At 47.1% G+C, this 20,361-nt stretch overlaps 1 protein-coding gene across 4 annotated transcripts in view; it reads left to right on the top strand.

Moving 5' to 3' along the window:
- CDC25A (cell division cycle 25A) overlaps positions 1 to 20,361 on the top strand; it is a 255,238-nt gene that overhangs the window by 11,887 nt on the left and 222,990 nt on the right. For all 4 annotated transcript variants that reach the window (XM_085628703.1, XM_085628701.1, XM_085628704.1 and 1 more), the window contains exon 3: positions 18,399 to 18,484. In XM_085628703.1, coding sequence (XP_085484829.1) covers positions 18,399 to 18,484 — 86 coding nt within the window. The remainder of the gene's footprint in view (positions 1 to 18,398; positions 18,485 to 20,361) is intronic.

Here is a 20,361-nt window from a genome sequence, read left to right as displayed (position 1 = left end):
TCTCTTTACATTTTACTAACTGAATTGCTGTATACCCGGTACACAATGAAAAAATAGTGTAAGGTGCAGCTTAGTTATTGGTCTGGGTACCTTGGGTTCTTGGTGAACCTACAAGCTCTATATATCCCCACAACCAGAAGGGTCCTGCGGACTTCACATTGTTGCTTTAAAAAAAGCCATATTCAGAAGAAGTTACAGGTGAAAACTTAAGCACGAATGGCTGTTTTTCTTTTGTCTCAATTTCAATATATTCTTTTCAGCTGTTACTTTCTGTAGGAAAGCCTTGAAGGATCTATACAAATGACCCCATGCTGAATTTCGAATTTTCCAGGGATCCGTTCTTGGTTTCACATCCATTTCTACCACTAACTGGAAGGAGGTTGAAAGTACAAAAACAGAATATGTCCTATAAAATGCCAAAACGGTAGAAAAGTTTTTTTCTTTCTGACACAAGTCTGCTTGTTCCTGAAAGCTGGGAAGATAGTGACGTTAGTACCGCAAACCCTTTGATACCATTTGCAGGTAAAAAGATGCTTTCTGCTGCAGCATTCCCCCCTCGCCCCCCCTCCCTAACTTTAGCTCTTTCGACTGATTTCTCTGACCCCTCCTGGGGTATAGGCAAACCCTGGGTATCTTTAGACTCCTCAGGATGTTGAGGGGGAAAAAAGGACACATTTGGTGATGTCGCAGATGTTTATAACCTGTGACTGCAGAGTATGCACAACCCTATCCTAAAGGGGCAGGGCTGCGCTGCGTCTCCTGTCTGAGGAGAAGTCACAGGTGTGTTTTATACAGGTCCGCATAGTAGCCTCACAAGATTTCTGCAGACTTTTTAAAGAACACCTTCTGCTTATTAAACCTCCTATGATCACACAAGACTAAAGGTGGGAGGGGCAACTAATTAACAGGGCAAGCAGAGCTAAGAGTCTGGCTGAGCTCTGAGAGCCCATGCACTAGATGAGCCCTAAAACGTTAAGCAGTGTAAATCATGCTACAAACACCCTGTAAAATATGAGTCTCTTCAAAATTGGAAAGTGCATTTCTTTAGCATATGGAAGGTTTGATTTTAATGTGTCACATAAACTGCACTGAAAAGTACTTGTTAAAAGTGATAGTTTTGAAACATGAACTTAGAAACATTCTTGCCCCCACCCGTGGCAACAGTCTCATAAGTATACCAAGAGGCAAGACCGTTGTCATGTAAGCCCTATATGTGGCCCAGATTCTTACAGATAAAGGAACTTTATAGTCTATTAAATTCAATACGTAAGTTTTTTTTATTCAGCTGGTATTGCAAACTCAAATTGTGAAGGTGCTTTTCATTGCTATAGTGAAAAAGATTGGTTAAAAGAAAATATTTGCCTAAAGCCACACAATTTGAATAAGTTGGGAAGCCACTATTAATCCATATTTTTTTTGGGTTTCACTTTTTTTTTTTTTTTTACAAATTAACCACTTAATGGGTATTTGCCTCTCCCTTTTACCTCAAATAATGCTTTGTTTTTACCTCTTTGTGCATGAGGGTAGATCGAGGATGGCAGGCTGAGGCCACATGAAAGCTTGGCTCAAAGTTCCAAACGAACTTCGAACAGAACCAGGATTCAGGCTAGAGTTTTTTGTGGCTCTTCTACCTCTACACAAGACACGCAGGCTCTGAGATGGAGGCTGAACAGGAGCTGGAGGGGGTCATGTTCTTGAGCAGCCAACAACAAAAAACCTCAGCACATAAGGGTGCCCCCTGCCAACGCATAAAGAAAGAGCAGATTCACTTCCACCTTTTGATTAAGGCGAAGAAAATTTGGAAACCCCACTGAGCGTTTGTTTAAAACGATGCCTGGCTTTGCTTTCTTTGAGGGCAAAGCCATCAAAGGTGCAGCGGGCACAATGGCGATGGGTACTTGGGTCTGAGAAACCCATTGCATTCAGAAATGGTGGAACACTTTTGAGAGTGGGTGGTGCTGCTATCAATGTTACATGACCAAAGTCACAAAGTTTGTGATAAGTCAAAGCACTACAGAAGTCAAGTGTAGCAAATGATCCATGTCCATTCAGGAGTCGTCCGGTGGGGTTGGTATGTATCCAGTGATGCATGGTGACGCCGTTGTCCAAAATATAGGAGTAAAGCATAAAGTGTACTGTATTGTGCAGGGAGCACATTTTCAATTGAAATGCCCTCTTGAAAAGGCAATTAAATGTGCAATATGGTATGACTCTTTATAGTTGAACGTACATGGTGCACAAACAACTTGTGAGAATCTGATTTCAGTGCGTATTTATCACACAAGTAAATTGTCTTGGTTTATTTGATTTTCCATTAAAATCGCTGTGTCCATCACAATTCAGAATTAGAAAAAAAAGTATACCTTATTGCTCTTTCCTTGCGGATGATAAAGTTAGAACTATTTGTAAAGTACGTTTACAAGTATTTCACTTTTGTGGTTACAAAATATTTGACATACTGCTGCCTTCTCCTTTCATACTCTGTGCCCCGGAACATTTGTCACTTGGTTGCAAAATTAATTCACTTTGCAGTAAGAGTGGGAGAAAGTAAACACCTGCCTCAGTGTTTAAAGAAGTAATTTGCCAGAAGACATTACCTGACATTTGACCTGTCTTTGGAGGCAAATCAAATGTTACAAGATAAAAAAACAAAATTGATAGACAGAAGTTGATTTATAGTAGTCATTCATTTTGAACTCCCACACAGTTATGATGGGGGTGCTGCAGCAATGCCCTGCACCCAGAGTTCCATTGCATTTCAAAGGTTACAATTGTTGCATTGCGTCTTTTGTTCAAGTATGCTAAAAGTGATGCTTCTATCCTGTTCTCTTCATGTTAATAGTCTGTTCTAGGTTATGTGCACCTGCACAGGAGGGAGCAGCAAGTGTGGTTCCAGGAACCCCATCACTTTTATTGGCACAAATAACGGTTGAGATTCAGCTATATACTTTTGGAGTTTATGTAACTCATGGCTGTTTCACTTAGTCACCCTGGTTAGGCAATCAAGTGGCAGGGACGAAATCAGACCCTGCAGGTGTTTATTAAAATTTTGTTGACCTATTGTGCGTGCAGGTGTACAGTATACACTAGCTTGCTCCAAGCCCCTGTACAGATACGCACTCTGACCTGTTGCATTTTAAATGCCCATCGGTGTTGATAATAGCCAGATATTATGAGATATTAACTCAGCACTTTTGCATGGAGAACTGGTCTCGTTTTTAATCTACATTTAGGCCTTGCCTACTGTCTGGCAACAGATCATGTCCTCACACTACACAACATTCATACACCTATAGAAAGGGGCTTTTGGAAAACCTGTTTAAACTATTCACTAGAGAGATTCAGCTGACTTTAGGCTTTGGCTAAAAGGAATGTGCACACATGATGCAGCAGCAGCTTTTTTGGCAGTCTTACTTTACCATTCCAACACCATGACATTTTAGTAATGTAATGTAGACATAAACAAGCATTTGCAAACCATATAGGTCGGCACAGGTCAGATAAAGGGCAAGACCTATTTGCTTTGCCAATGCTTGCTTTTTCGGGGGTGGGGTTGCTGTTCTTGCAGACTATCACCCAGTGTTTGCAACCAATAACTCTGGCTGGGTTTAAATAGTGACGGCATAATTCTGATTAGGCAGGTTATTCTGCCACCCAACATGAATGGAGATTGTGACGCTGCTTATTAGTACATAGGTTGGTTGCATCATAAAATCTGAGACAGGTTGCCATGTCATTGCACAAGTCGCAAACATTTTGCGACCTGACCTTTTACCCATAGATCTTGCCAGACATTGAGTTCATCAGTGGTGATAAGTCAATTGGACTTTCGATCCCAACACTGCTCCCCTGACGTTTGTCTTGACTATCACTAGCCACAAAGAGTGAAGTGAACTAACAGTACCTTGGTTATCCAATTTGAATGAAGTTGTAGTAGTACACTAATGGTTAACGATGGTATGCACTTAGGATGCTGCTTATACACCACCTACATTGTAGGACTCAGTAAAAAGCCTTCACAATCTTTTTGCTGCCTTATCTGCAAACATTGGACACACTTAGAAACAGGCACTATAAGTATAGTGGGTACTATTTAAAAATTCTACACAGAACCCAAAGCAAGATGGACAATTCAGTTAGGTGGACACTGTTGAACCTATTCCCACTGCTGGAAGTGGTCCTGTGGGTTTGTTTTAGCTACACGGCGACTGTGACCCCGAGTCCGGCACCCAAGGACCTCCCTCGACACTCCTGAAGAAGCCTGCAACCCCCCACTCTGGCGGGAAGCTTGGCCGGAAACCCCAAATAAGGACAGGGGATGTGCCAGCCTGCCAACCCCACCCCTCAGGTGGGGGAGGCGAGGTGAAGCACATCTCCGGGCTCTCGCCATCTTGAAGATGGGAAGCCCTGCCCAATCAGGACTAGGCTCCTGCCCCCCTCCCACAGGAGAGAGGCAGAATAGGGGGTGTACCCACCCCAGGACAGGGACCCATTGGTCCCTGCCCTTCACCTACCTGTAACGCCCCTAAATCTAGTATGGCCGCCCTTGTACCGCTGAGGGTGAACCAACTGTACCTACCTGAGTCTATGCCCAGAACCTTAACTCTGCCAGTCGAGTACTCAATTTTCTCCATAGGGTAACATTGACTGGCTTTTCCTGAAATTTCTTCTAAGTGTGGACTTTTCAAAACTTAAAATATTCACCAAAAATCAGCCGAGTAACGAAAACACTCACCTACTCTTAGGTGAGCTCACAGTGCTGGATCTTTTCTCCCATAGGAAATCAATGACTGTTTACTATTAAATATTTTCTAAGTGTCAACTTTTAAAATAGCAACATATTGTCTAAAAATCATCACAGTAATTAAGTCGACTTTTTTATCACTTGATTCCAAGTACTGACCCAGGACTGAATCTAGGATCCAGTCCTGGAATTCCAAAAGTAATCCTAAAAGTAATCTGTGGCAAATAACCTGAAACTTCCATTGAACTCAATGCAGTATTGTGTTTAAAATTGTGTTGCCTATTGCAACCACTTGTAACTTTCTACAAAAGTCAATTGCATATTGCAAAAGTATTTATATTAAGCATCTCATTCTGAGAAAGTATATTTTAATACCTATTGTTGGTTCTAAAATAAAACAAGCATATATTGTTTTTATATATAAACCATTGGCCTAGAGTTCAGTTATTGAATGTGTGAGACCATTTGCTGGCTGAGTGTGTGCAACAAATGCTTTACACTGTCCTCTGATACTGCCTTACTGCTCGACCAAGCTACCACTTTAGAGAGTAAGGTTAGATCTAACTTTAGCCTCTGCCGACTTGGGGACCCACCAGTGAAGAGGACAGACTTTTAAGGCTGGCCAAAAGATTAGAGCTAGAGTCCAGGCTCCTGGCTCTAGAAAAAGAAAGGAGAGAGATGGGTTTTAGCACCCATCAATGGTGGCAGCAATAATAAAAACAAGGATAGGGAGGAAACTTCTGACCTTAAAATTCCCAAAGAGATTGTCCCTAAATTTGATGAAGGTGATATCACCAAATGGTTCACAGCCTTTGAGAGGGCTTGTGACATCAGAAAAGTAAAGAAACCTCTCTTGGGGGGGGGGGGGGGGCACTCCTGTGGGAACTGTTCTCTGGTAACTGCAGAGACCGACTTCTGACCCTCTCTGGGCCAGAAGCAGGATCCTATGAAGAAAGCTCTGATTGAGGGATTTGGATTCACTACTGAGGAGTATAGAATTAGATTCAGGGGGGCTCACAAAACCCAGACCTATTCCTGGATTGACTTTCTTGACTTCTCAGTAAAGACACTGGACGGTTGGTTAGCTGGACATGGTGTGCAGGATTTTACTGGATTATAAAATTTATTCATGAAGGAACATATATTAAGTAACTGCACAAATGAAAAGTTGCATCGGCATTTGGTAGACCTAGGTCTAATTTCTCCCCAAGAATTGGGAAAGAAGGCAGACCACTGGGTCAAGACTAGGGTGACTAGGACAACCACAGGGTGTGACCAGAAAAAAGTGGTCACAAAGCCGCCCCAGGGGAAAGGTGGTGAGAATCCCCAAGATTAAAAGTCTGAGTCTTCCAAAAGACCCCAAAAACCTGTTCAGGTGGGTGGGACCCAAACTTCTCCCTATGTGCCTCAACCCTATAGGGGGAAGAACTTTGATCCATTAAAGGCCTGGTGTAATAACTCTAAGAGGTCAGGAAACCTAACTGTAGGTGCATCTTGCCCCCACAACAAAGCCCCTAAGGCACCCAGTACAGCTACTCCTGGGGCAGCAAGTATACAGATGGGATCAGAAGTGTACCCTGAGCAAATCTGGGAACACACTGAAGCAAGCCTAGTCTCCCTAGGAGAAGTGGAGTTTGCCACTGTAGCTGTGTGGCCACCCAACTTAAAGAAATATTTACAGTACCCCTGGGTGAATGTAACTAGGGTAGAAGCTGTAAGGGATACAGGTGCCAGTGTCACTATGGTGAAAGACACAATTGTTTCCCCTGAGCAGTACTTGATTGTGAAGTGTTACCCAGTCACCAACGCTGACAGTGTCACCACTAGTCATCCCATGGCCATGGTGACATTAGGTTGGGGGGGGGGGGGGGTTACTGTCCTGAAACGGGTAGTGGTCTCTCCAAAGTTGCCAGCTGCATGTCTGCTTGGAAATGATCTGGAAACCTCAGCCTAGGCTGAGGTTGAGCTAAAGGCCCATGCAGCCATGCCGGGCATCCCTGAATTGGGGTGTGTGCAAACCAGAGCAAGTGGAAGGGTGAAAAAGTAGGTCTGGAGCCTGAAATAATGGCCCAACTAACCAAGAGAAAAGGTAAGACTGGGGAACCAGTTTCTGCACAGCAAAATATTCAGGACCCCTCTCCACAGGGAGAGGATTTGGGTACCCCCGAGATAACGGAGTCCATGGAGCTTGACCCATACCAGGTTGAACTCTTGGGCCAGGGGGGACCCTCTAGGGAAGAGCTGTGCCAGGGTCAGCGAGACTGTCCCACTCTTGAAAGCCGGAGGCAGCAAGCTGTTTCAGAAGCAAAGGGAGATGTCAATGGTACCCACAGAGCTTATTGGGAAGAGGGATTACTGTATGCTGAGGCAAGAAACCCCATTCCTGGAGCCCCCACGACGGTGGTAGTGCCACAGAAATACAGGGAGTTCCTCCTAACTTTGGCTCATGACATCCCCCTAGCTGGACATCTGTGGCAATCCAAAACTTGGCAAAGGCTAGTGAGTCACTTTTACTGGCCCCAGATGCACCAAAAGGTGAAGGAGTTTGTCAGCTCCTGTGTTACCTGTCAGGCCAGTGGCAAGACAGGTGGCCACCCAAAGGGCCCCCTCATCCCACTATCAGTGGTGGGGGTACCCTTTGGAAGGGTAGGAGTGGACATTGTGGGTCCACTTGAACCTCCCACAGCCTCAGGGAACACATTTATTCTAGTAGTAGTGGATCATGCTACTAGGTACCCTGAAGCAATTCCACTTAGGACTACTACAGCTCCTGCAGTATCCAAGGCCCTCCTGGGTGTCTTCACCAGGGTAGGGTTTCCTAAGGAGGTGGTTTCAGACAGAGGTTCCAACTTCATGTCTGCTTACCTAACACACATGTGGAAGGAGTGTGGAGTGCAGTACAAGTTTACTACACCCTACCATCCACAAACCAATGGCCTTGTTGAGAGATTAAACAAGACATTGAAAGGTATGATCATGGGTCTCCCTGAAAAATTCAAAAGGAGATGGGATGTCCTGTTTCCATGCCTTCGCTTACAGGGAAGTAACACAGAAGGGAGTAGGTTTCTCACCCTTTGAACTTCTGTTTGGTCATCCTGTAAGGGGACCACTTTGTCTTGTAAAAGAGGGCTCGGATAGGCCTCTTCAAGAGCCCAAACAAGACATAGTGGACTATGTGCTTGGCCTATGGTCCAGAATGGCTGAGTACATGGAAAAAGCATCCAAGAACCTTGAGGCCAGCCAGGAGCTCCAGAATCACTGGTATGACAAAAAAGCTTCACTGGTTGAATTTCAACCTGGGCAACAGGTGTGGGTTTTGGAGCCAGTGGCACCAAGGGCCCTCCAAGATAAATGGAGTGGCCCTTACCCTATCCTAGAAAGAAAGAGTGAGGTCACCTATTTAGTTGACCTGGGCACTAGCAGGACACCCAAAAGGGTCATCCATGTGAACCGCCTTAAGCTCTACAATGACAGGGCTGACGTCACCATGCTGATGGTGACTGATGAGGAACAGGAAGCAGAGAGTGAACCTCTCCCTGACCACCTCTCCTACAGCCCACAAGATGGGTCAGTAGATGGTGTGATCTTTTCAGACACCTTCTCTGCCCAACAGCAGATTGACTGCAAGCAAGTATTGCAATAGTATGCTAGCCTCTTTCCCCTGACCCCTGGTCTGACAAACTGGTGTACCCACGATGTGGACACTGGTGACAGTGCACCTGTCAAGAACAAAATCTATCTACAGTCAGACCAAGTCAAGGAAAGCATCAAAGCTGAGGTCAGCAAGATGCTGGAGTTAGCGGTCATTGAACCCTCTGAGAGCCCCTGGGCTAGCCCAGTGGTTCTGGTCCCCAAACCTCATCAACCAGGTGAAAAGAGAGAGATGAGGTTCTGTGTGGACTATTGAGGGCTCAACTCTGTCACCAAGACAGATGCTCACCCTATTCCAAGAACAGATGAGGTGATAGATAAATTAGGGGCAGCCCAATTCCTCAGTACCTTTGACTTAACTGCAGGGTACTGGCAGATTGGCGTGGCCCCAGGAGCAAAAGAAAAGACGGCATTCTCCACCCCTGATGGGCATTATCAGTTTACTGTAATGCCCATTGGGCTAAAGAATGCCCCTGCCACCTTCCAGAGGTTGGTGAACCATGTCCTGGCTGGGCTGGAATGCTTTAGTGCAGCTTATCTTGATGATATTGCTGTCTTTAGCTCCACCTGGCAGGATCACCTGGTCCACCTTGGGAAGGTTTTAGAGGCTCTGCAAAATGCAGGTCTCACTATCAAGGTACACCCTGTACCTATTTGGGAACAGTATAAACAGAGCCACTTTCTCACACAGTTCACTTTACAAAATCTTCTAACTTCAAGTCACATAAAGAAAAATAAATGTTGTAAGACAAACTGACTTTTGTCCTCTGTCTCTGAAAGCCAGCAAATATGACAAGTTAACACGATTTAAAGGCATCTTTATTGCTCTTTTACTTTGTTAGCAATTGAGTTGCATTTAATTTTTGTCACTTTTGCTCCGCTTTAAGACAGATCAAGAATCAGTTTATTTCTACATTCACTTTTTGTTCTGTGACTAAAGTTAGAGAATTTACAGCTCGCCAGGGAGGGTGAGAAGTCCCTAAAAACTAGCTTGTCCTGATTAAATATTGCACGACTGCAAGTGGATTTTTTTGAGCCCTGGGTTGCTTAAACAGACCTCATGTTCTTTAATGTAATGCCAGAAATAAGAGAGTCTTCCAATTTCTCTGGCACAAGTCCATTGACCGCAGTGATCGTTCTTGTCCTCATTCAGCTTTAAAAAGTTAGTGACCATGCTCAGGAGCAGTCTTTGTCTGATAGAATTTATAGACCTTTACTCACATTTCAATAGCAGCTGAGTGCCACTTGCATATGAAAGCTTACAATCTAACCAAACTGCTAGGAGGCTGTACATAAAAGTTTAAAAGAATGGTGGATAAATCTGAAACTTTGGGTACATTATGTCAGAGGATAGTCAAAGTGCAGCTGCCACAAAGAACTGGGTGCAACTGTGATACAGCCCAAAAGTGTTGTAGGGGTATCCGTGGATAAGCGGCAAGGTTAGAGTAGATATAGGCATCTGTGCCACATCTACCTTCTTTTAGCCAAGCAAACGGGGATACCTTGTTGCAATTTCACATAGTTTTAATTATCTTAACTGTAATTCTATATGATGCATAACAATAAATGTCAGTAGTGTCTTATTATTTACAGAACGCAGACGAGCATTGGCCAAGCTAGTAGGCCTGCATTTAAGCTAATGCATGAGCACATTCAAGCCATAAAATGTTAAACAAAAGTATATTAAAAGCGCTCAGTACTTCAATAGTCCTGTTTTTGTTTCTGTGTAAAACAAAGGTTGACTACCAACATGTATAAGGAAATATATTCTTGATTTTTGGAATAGCTTCCCTTCCTGAGGTTAAGGAACATATTCTACTGCTTGCTTCTCTAACAAGATTTGGATCTCCTGTAGTGGGACAATAGGAAAAGAGTAGACACTTGCAGCGAAATTCAGTGAAATCTTGAAGGAAAATAAGATATAGAGGCCAATTAAAGAAAATCCCGTTGGCACTACAGAATAGGTCTATATTGCACATCATACTGACCCGTACAGGTACTTGAGGCCTTGGCATGTGTTTTTCAGTCTCACCTCTTCACAAGATGAGTGCTTCAGTGCAGTGAGTTTGCAGGTAAAGAGTTGTAGGGTCACTAGACCAGAACTTTTGTGATAAACTGGTCTTGTTGCATTCACTTTTTTTCTAAACAAGTTTGAGGTGACCTCAGAATTCCTTGAGAGCTAAAATCCAGTGCACCTGGTTGATTTGGAATGTGAACCATGCATAAGCTTTCACAGTTGTAAGGTTCTTAACATCAATCTATGTATGACTGCCTAGCACCCATGGTGTTTGCATTAGTGAGAATCAAGATCATGTCTTCTATATTTGCTCACAATAGATATAATCCCTCCTGCAAACGAGTGCTTTGACAGAAAATAACCCTTCTATCAAATGCAAGCCCTACCATAAATATTACTCCCAAAAATTAATTAAAAATGACATCCTGGAGGAGGAGCCTAGCGCGCAACCAAGATGGCCGCGTAGGTGTGAGGCTCCCGAGGACCTCCGCAACCTCCTACGTTTATCCTGCCTTCATCCTGAATCGGTTGAGGGGACTGTGTCGGTGAGCCTGAGCCGAGGTGGTACCCGTTTTCCGTTTTTGAATCGGACCCCGGGTGCCGGGGTGAGCGCCGGCCGAAGGTTGCTGCCTACTCCCCTCCTGACCCCGGATTCGAGTTTGGGGGTAACCCAGTGGCGAAGTGAACAACAACGGCGGGCTGGGCCTGGCGAGTCGCGTACCCCGCACTTTCACTTTCGCTTTTGACTCCCCCCTGCCCTCCTCGCAAGTGGGATTACGGCGCTTCTTTGTGTCGGGGTGGCCTCGCTGGGAGACCCTGCCTGCCTGCCTGCGGTGGCCCGTTCTGCCGTCCTGGGGTGACCCCCGGGGCTCTCGGCCTTGATTGCTTGCTCTCCACTGCGTAGCTGGTGAGAGCGCGAGCCACACGACGATGGCCACGAAGCAGGGTGGGGATCGGTTGAAGGCCAAGTCTACCCGGCGTGGCACCGCGCATCAGGCCAACATTATGGACCGCTACACCCTCCCGAAGGGGTCTCCCGGCGGATCGCACAAGTCCTCCGAGTGCCCCTCGGATGCCCCGTATTTGCCTGCGTATCTGACTTTGCAGGATGTTATGGACGCCATTGCTGAGATGAAGACCTCAGTGGGCCAGCAATTCGACACCTTGGCACATAAACTCGACTCGGTCCTCATCGATGTCAACCTTGTTAGAGCCGATCTTTCTAAGACCAATGACCGGGTCGACTCTTTGACCCACACCGCGTCGGGCCTCACGACTGAGGTAGCGGCCCTTCAGACGGAGGTGCATCGGCTCCGTCAGGCAAGTGCGCTCCTGGATCGGCGCCTGGAGGACTCCGAGAGCAGGGCCCGCAGGAATAATATCCGCATTATTGGAGTGCCCGAGGGACGGGAGGAGTCGGCGGCGGATCTCTTTGTGGAGGACCTGGTCTCTACCCATCTCCAGCCTAAGGGGCTGAGCAAATTCTTTACGGTGGAGAGGGCCCATAGAGTTCCCGGAGGCAGGCCGAAGGTCGGAGCCCCTCCGCGGCCTCTTATTGCCCGTATTTTTAACTTTCGGGACAGGGATGCGATTCTGCAAGCTTCCAGACTGCAGGGGCCGATTAAGCTGGAAAACATGGAGGTGAACTTTTATCCTGACTTCACGCAGGCGGTCCAGAAGCAGAGACTGAGTTTCCTGGGTGTCAAGCGGCGGCTTCGGGACATGAACCTAAAATATGCCATGCTCTTCCCAGCCAGGCTGCGGGTGGAGGCGGATGGTCGCACTCACTTTTTTGACCGTCCTGACATGGCCGGGGACTGGTTGGACACTTTGACTGGGGGACATGGTCGGGATGGAGGGGGGGCGACGGGAGGTGGGCGCTCACCGGACCGGGTCTGAGGTACTGATACCGCTTTTGGCCATGCTTAGGGTCTTTTGCCTATTGTGCCTTGTTTCCCCTCCATGGGAGGTTGTGCTGGGTCACGAGGGGGTTCTCCCTCCTCCTCTAGGGGGTCTTAGTAGTTTCATTTACATAGGGGCGACAGGCACACTGCAAGTTGGGGGGGCTGTTTGGGCTCATGCAGGGGTGCAGGGAGGGGGGAGTTTTGTTGGGGCTGTTGGGTTGGGGTTGGGTATTGTTTATTTGTACCACAAGGCAGATGTATTGTTGTGCTACTTCTACAGTGCTCCCTGGGGGGAGATGGCTCGACTTCGGCTCTGGTGGGGGGTAGGGGACTGAGTCTTTTGTCCTGGAATGTTAATGGACTGGGGGACAGGATAAAACGGGGTGTGGTCCTGCAGTTTTTAAAACGTATTTCTCCCGATATAGTATTTCTGCAGGAAACACACCTCATTGGAAACTCCTTTCGTGCTATGAATAGACGGGGCTATCGCCTTGTAGCCCACTCGGGCTTCACCTCTGGTTCGAGGGGCGTGGGAATCCTGGTTAAAACTTCGCTCCCGTTGGAAATGGATGAGGTGTTCCACGATGACAGGGGACGAGACACGGCTCTGGTGGGTAGATTGGAGGGTAGAGTGATTGTTTTAGTTTCTGTTTATGTCCCGCCAGGGTTGCAAACAACTACTTTCGCTGATCTGGGTCGCCTCCTCCTTCGCCTTCCGGAGGGGATTCTAGTGGTTGGGGGAGATTTTAACGCTGTAGTCTCCGGTACTGAGGATCGTCACCCTCCTAGGGATCTCCCCCGTGCCCAAGCGTGGTTGTCCGGCCTCTTGGATACATTGGGGCTGGTGGATTGTTGGCGGCTGAAACACCCTACGCAGATACAGTACACCTTTCACTCCGGGGCTCATGGCAGTCTTTCAAGGCTTGATTATGTTCCGATGCCAGCGGCACAGGCTGGGAGGGTTGGGGAGGTACGACATTTGGCGCGGGGTATTTCGGACCACTCCCCGCTCCTGCTGCACTTCGACATTGTCCCGAGGGGGGAGGGGAGGGTGGTCCCGGTCAATCCCTGGTACCTACGTGACCCCACAATTCGCGCAGATTTGGTTAAATCTCTTGAGCGGTATTTTGAAGATAACGTGGGGTCTGTATCGTCTGCGGTCTCTCTGTGGGAGGCGTTGAAGACGGTAATCCGGGGGGAGGCCCTGTCCCTTATTTCCCATTCCCGGTGGCGCGGGCGGGAGGAGGTGACCTGTATTGAAACTGAGATAACTGAGTTGGAGGGTGATCTGGAATGTGGGGTGACGGACGACAAATTACATGCTCTCCGACTCAAGCAGGCGGACTATAAGGCCCTCGTCACGGAGGCAGCCAGGGGCCTCAGTAGAGAGCAGCATGGGAGACTGTAGGATGTGGGTGATAAGGCTGGTAAATTGATTGCGTGGCTGGATAAAAAGGAGAGAGCGAGTCGAGTTGTCCCGTTGATTGAGAAATTGGATGGTGTGTGTGTCACTGATCCGGGTGAAATTGTTGATTGCTTCGCAGAATATTTCCGTGGGGTGTATTCCCCGGTATCTTCCTGCTCGGAAGAGGATTCCCATGCTCTGCTCAGGGATATTGCGCTGCCTTCCCTCTCGGAAGAGGATAAAGTGTCGTTGGACGCCGCCCCTACATCTGAGGAGATTGCCCTCGCCATACGTTCGGTCGCTTCCGGCAAGGCCATGGGTCCTAATGGCCTTCCCATCGAATTGTACAAGCTGCGACCGGATACGCTGGCGCCATGCTATGTTCCTCGCGGCCCGTTCGGCGGGTTCTCTCCCGCTGGACCTGCGTCTGGCCACTATCGTGGTTATTCATAAGGAGGGGAGGCCGCGGGATCGGGTCACGTCTTACAGGCCCATTTCTCTGTTGAATGCGGAGCCCAAAATTCTTGCCAAGGTGCTGGCTAATCGGCTGGTTAGTGTGGTGTGCGATCTGATTCACCAGGACCAGTCCGGCTTTATCCCTCATCGCAACACCGCGCTTAATCTGCGGCGTTTGCATGGGGTGCTCGCGCGGGTCCCGTTCATACGAGAGCCGGCCATTTTGGCGTCCTTGGACGCCACTATGGCGTTCGACACGCTTGAGTGGCCATATATTTGGGCGATGCTAGCGAAGTTTGGTTTTGGCCCGGGATTCATTGGTTGGGTGAAACTGTTATACTCCGGACCTCTGGCGCAGGTGGTGGTGAACGGTAGAGTGTCGGCTCCGTTCGAGCTGGGCAGGGGTACGCGGCAGGGCTGCCCGCTGTCGCCGCTCCTCTTCGCGCTTGCCCTGGAGCCCCTGGCGGAGTGGCTGCGGTGGGATCCTTCCATTCGTGGTCTCCGTTGGACCCCTGAGTATGAGGATCGCGTATCCCTTTACGCAGATGATATCCTTTTAAACCTTGCTTCCCCGCGTAAATCGCTGATTGTAGTAGTGGATGTTTTGCATTCCTTTGGCCGCAATTCTGGCCTAGTCATCAACTGGGCTAAATCCTGTGTGTATGTCCTCTCCGGGGAGACTCCTATCCCGCCGCGGGGCTGCCCTATCCAGGTCGCTCCGCAGGATTTAAGTACCTGGGTATCTTTATCACCTTGGACGCTGAGGCCCGATATAAACAAAATTTGCTCCCCCCCCCTCCAGCGCCTGAAGGAGGACGTGGCACGTTGGAGGCGCTTGCCGCTCTCATCGCTTGGCCGTGCGGCATTGTTTAAGATGATGTCGCTGCCACGTTTCCTATATGCTCTACAGAACACGATGGACGTTGTCCGGCGCGCTACTTTCGCGAGGTGGAGAGTCTGCAGCGCCACCTATTCTGGGATGGGAGGCCGCGTATCGCCCTTGCGAAGCTGACACTCCTGTGGTATGACGGGGGGGGTCGCCCTCCCAGACATCAAACGGTACTACTGGGCCTCCCAGCTGGCCGCGATAAACCACGGCCTTTACGGGCCCGCTCTAAACCTGGCCTTTGAGATGGATAAACTATTACTGCCGGGTGGTGACTATAATCGGGCGCTTTATTCTCGATCGCTCGACGCGCGTCTGACGGGCCCTACGCGGGTCATGGTACGGGTGTGGCACGCGGCAAACTTGGCGATGGGGTGGAAGGATCGATTGACCCGGGCGACGCCACTGTATGCCTCTGAGCGGCTGGGCTGTGGACCTCGAAGGGCTTTGAGAAGTGGGACATGATAGGCATCAGCAGGGTGGGCGATCTCTGGACGAGGGGGGGGATTCAAAACGTTCGATGTGCTGCAGACGGAATTCCAGTTGCAGGACAGGGAGTACTTTCGATATCTGCAGGTCCGTCACGCGCTGGCCTCCGTATTCCCGGATGTTGCCTCCATCCCGGAGTACTCCCCTCTGGAAGATAGTGCTAGATGGGCATGTGCCGGACGGCACGATTTCCTTGATTTACAAAAAGCTCATCAACGATCGCTCGGGACTGTTGACTAGCCTTCGTGAGGCGTGGGTCGCCGATGGATTGGAGCTGGACGACGAAGACTGGGTGTCTGCGGTGGCCTCCCCGAAAGAGGTGGCCATACCGGCCCGCCTTCGCTTCGTCCAGCTCAAAATACTCCATAGGGTCTATGTTACGGGGCCGGGTCTGATGCGTATGGGATATTCCGTGGATGGGTTGTGTAAGCGTGGGTGTGGTTCCTTGGGGACCTTCGTCCATATTTTATGGGAATGTCCGGAGGTGGCGCGATTCTGGCGTGGTGTGCATGCGGTGTTGCAGGCGGTCACACATGTGCCGCTGCTTCCTGAGGCGAGGAGGTGTCTGCTAAATGTGTGGGAGCCGACTGATTACTCAGTGCCGCAGACGTGGTGGGTGACTCTGGGCTATATGGTGGCCAAGCGTGACATAGCGCAATTGTGGGGCTCCCAGAGGTCGCCAACGATCTCGGCATGGAAGGACAACATGGATTGGTGTATGTTTCGGGAAAAAGTGGTGTATGTCGCGAGAGGTAGGCCTGGGAAATGGGTGAAAGTATGGGGCCCCTGGAACTCCTACCGTGGCGGAATTTGTACCCCGCCACTGACGCCTGATCTGGCACTGGCCCCGTCTCCCTAGTCTCCCTAGTCTCCTTGTCTCCTTGGTTCTGGGTACTGAATCCACTTTGTTTCCGCTCCGGCCTGTCCCCCCCGCTTTTCCTGTGGATCGATAGGGTCCTCCCCAGGGGAGCTCATACTGCTGCTTCGACTTCTTGCTGCCTTGTGGATTTGTTTGTTATTTCTTACATAAAAATGGAAGCGCCATCTGGGGGGTCCGGACGGTGTGGCCGCCAACGTTTTTTCTTTCCAACTCCTGTGATCTCTCTCACGCTGCAGCGTGTGTTTCCCACTTGTATTCTATGCTCTTATTGTTTGCTAGCGGCCGGCCCGAAGGTTGTAGGCCCATTTTTGTATCTCTTTTGACTTCTGTAATAAAGGTATAAAAAAAAAAAAATGACATCCTACTGGCTATGCAATGGCAAACACCAGAAGAGGATACCTGAAATATTCTTATTAATCCCACGTGTAAATCTGGTAAATAGCAAAGATAGCTGTCCAAAAGTTGAAAAAATGGCAGGATACATCGGCTCTCACACATCCATGTCTTGGAGGTGAAACAACCGTGAGAGGTGCACACATATGCTGTTTAAGTCCGCTTTTATGTGGCATGAAGTGAGTGGCCTGACTTGAAGATGGGCACCTTAAAGTCTTGTGCTGCTTTTGTTGACCTTGAGAGATTTCAGGAGACTGCCACCTTGGGATAATGGTTTCCTTATTTGGATAGCACTTTTAAAGTTAGGCTTGTATACAAGAAATGACTAAAACCTAAAAAAGTAAGAACAAATATTTTTCTTTATAGCACAAGTAATTTAATGTGATTGTCTAATTTTAAGCAGTAAATAGTCACCAATGCGCTTCATTTAAACCACTCTATTGGAGGTAGCAAGCTAAATCTTAATAGCCTATAGCATCAAGCGAGAGTTGCACTCATCTGACTTAGCAATTTTCTTGAGGCTTTGTCAATCCTATACGGGCTGGCAAAGGTTGGTCAGCAAAAGCCTACAGTTGTAATCAATGGACCAAAGCCCACTTTAGGGATATTAAGGACCATGTCTAACAGCTTTGCTGTCAAACCACAGACCTAAAAAGAGTACAGAGATATGCCATACAAAAGTCAACAGGACCTCTTCTATTTAACCTGAGCCAAATGGCACCTGATTTGCTCTTTTGAAAATTGTAGGAATTAAAGAACTTTGCCAGTTTTTTGTGCTTATAGTTGGCAGAGATTTGACAACTTTATTGCTTTAGTGCTGTGCTCAAGGGCATCTGGGGAGCTTTCTAACGCATTCTGGTCAGATTAAAGTGCTGGCGTATCGGCTGCAAGAATTTGGGTAATGTGATAGAATCTTGCCTGTTTTCTGTGGCACGTTTGTGCACGGTGTATTGGTGGTAAGCGTGTGTCGTGATGGCTGGCTAAATGGCCTAGTTGGATGTATGCAGGGTGGTTTTTGTTAGAAGATTTGACCACTTGAACTGCAGTATTTGTTAATACTTAGCGGAAGATGTTTGGTTTTCTTGTATGCTTCTCTGTCCGCAGTAATGCCCACTGAGCCAGTGGGTACTAGTGAGGTTTAAATCAATTAATGTAGTCCTTTGCTGTTGCAGTTGCAGAACTCCATTATTACTAGACAAATTAAAGACGAAGAAGCTTCCCACTAGGCAGACTCCATACCTTTCTGTCCTTAGAAGGCAGCTTTGCCATTTGTGGTGTTCAGGTATAAATGCTAACTTATTTCATACTGGTAATTCATCAGTGAGACACAAGTAGAACATAATTGCTGTTGCCAGTGTACTTGACAATTTTTTTTTATTGAGCGGGTCTTTTTGAAGTTAAACAATATTGATGTAACAATCATGACGTTTAAAGGTGTATTGCCCTTTCTGAAATTATATTTGCTTAACTGAGTGGCAGTAATTTTGTTTGCCAACTGTGGAATTGCACACACTGTCATAACCATTTTCTTTGTTCCTATGGTATCAACCTGAATGTTTTTCTATTTGAATAGCCCTTCTGAGACCCCTAAGAAGAGAATGTGTTTGGACACTGGTGCCAGTTGGCAGAGGACTGTATCTTCAGATTCATCAGATGCAGGTTTGTTGGCACATTGCACAGCCTCTTTCTATCCAAAGGATAATGTAACAGTTTGGCCCATGTATCTGTGTATGGATTCATTAAATGTCCTTGGAGTGACCTCTCCAAAGGATGTGAAAATGTTCAGAATGAGAGATTGAGCCTGTACGGAGGTTAACCCGTGTGGTGCTTATTAAGTCAATGTTCATTCCCTTTAAAATTGACGCCTCCAACCTTTCTGCAGTAAGAGCTACTTTCATTCAATGAAAATCACCCCATGCTGATGTTAATAGAACATTAATACTGTCCACATCGGACAAGATTACATTAGTGGCCACCACATGCAAGATTACCAGCAGTAACCACTTCAGTGCATCAAGCATGGTTGCCAGCATTAATATAAAAAATACTTTGTCAATGTGGATTGCTTTTTACATGGGTAATACGTAATCGCTATAGCAGCAATGCCCCAGACACCAAGTTGATATTAGTAATAAGCCGCTCCAAACATCGACTCGTTAGTTCTGAAAACGCACAAGTTTTCGTCTAGAATATACTTTTCAATTTTGGTACACCTATATTCAACCAAGCAAAAGCTTCTCATATATTAGACTTGGCTACATGCAGGAGAGCTACTTATGGGTACCTGGAGAGCTACCAGTAACTCTCAAACTACTTGTTGGAGAAGCCTGCTTTAAAAGAAAAAAGGAAATGTAAAGTACTATAGTTAGACGGGCAGCATTCCCAGATATTAAAGAACTCCTGTTCCTTTAAAGCAGTTGTCTTCAACCAGTAGCTCGTGAGCTACTATAGGTCTCTAGCTACTTCCGAGTAGATCCCCTATGTGCAGCCCAGATTATTAAATTAGAAAGCTTGCTTGGTGGATTTATTATACATATAAAAAAATAGAAAAATTACACAACGCTATAATTATTAGTAGCTCTCAATGCGTTTCATTGAACAGAAGTAGCTCTCAGTACAGAAAAGGTTGAAGACGCCTGCTTGATTGGATCTAGCAGCCCATGCTACATAGTTGTTTCAGTTCCCCTCCTGTAGGTAAGATTTTTGTGCACGCAGTACTGCCCTTCTAAACCCAACTTGGTGGTAAACGTTTAAGGTGATATCACCCTTTTCGACGTCATTCAATAGTTAAGTGGATTTTATTCATGTTTTGGTGCCTAGAGCGATCTTAAGTTTGCAAATGGCATTTTTAGCCACATTTTGTGACTTCAGTTCCTACTGCTGGCATGCCTTCGCTTTTAAGCTCCTCTTTTGTGGAAACAGATCTGTAAAGGATCTTCTGACACCATGCCGCTTCTATGGTGCCTCTCGGGTAGGTAGCATTGATGGAAGTGCTTTTATGTTAGATTGTTTCAAATACGTTTCGAAGGGTGAGGGCATCGGACTGTGCCAAAAGGGAAGATTCCCGTAGATAGTTGGCCTCCGTTACTGTTTTAAGTTGCAACCGCTCCACTGCCATGGAAAAATACCTCCCTCTTACGAAGGGAGTTCAGAAAACGTTATCTGTTCTTGGATCCTAATATTCCTACTTCTGCCTTGACCTGGCAGTGCTAACATCCTTTTTAGGGCAGTAGGTTGGCTGTGCAGACATAATCTTCCTTTATGCAGAACAGTGTTGGTTCATTAGTCCAGTTATCCTGTTTTGATTCTGTGTTGGACTTCATCCTGTATAGTGTGCTCTTAAGTTTATATGTGGCGTCAGGCTGGATTTTTGTGTTCTGTTTCAAGTGTCCATGTAACTTTGTCCTTGCTGAAGTATTTAAAGGCTAGATATTAGATGGAAGTTGCTAGCCGTTAAAGCCTAAGTGGGAACCAGAGCATCTCTTTGTTCTTTGCCTTTTTTTGTCTTTTTTCTAGTCCTTAGATGACACTTCAGT

The sequence above is a fragment of the Triturus cristatus genome, chromosome 10 (assembly GCF_964204655.1).
Source record: "Triturus cristatus chromosome 10, aTriCri1.1, whole genome shotgun sequence".
NCBI lineage: Eukaryota > Metazoa > Chordata > Amphibia > Caudata > Salamandridae > Triturus > Triturus cristatus.
The sequence above is the reverse complement of the archived record's forward strand: the minus strand, read 5'-3'. Positions and strand labels throughout refer to the sequence as shown.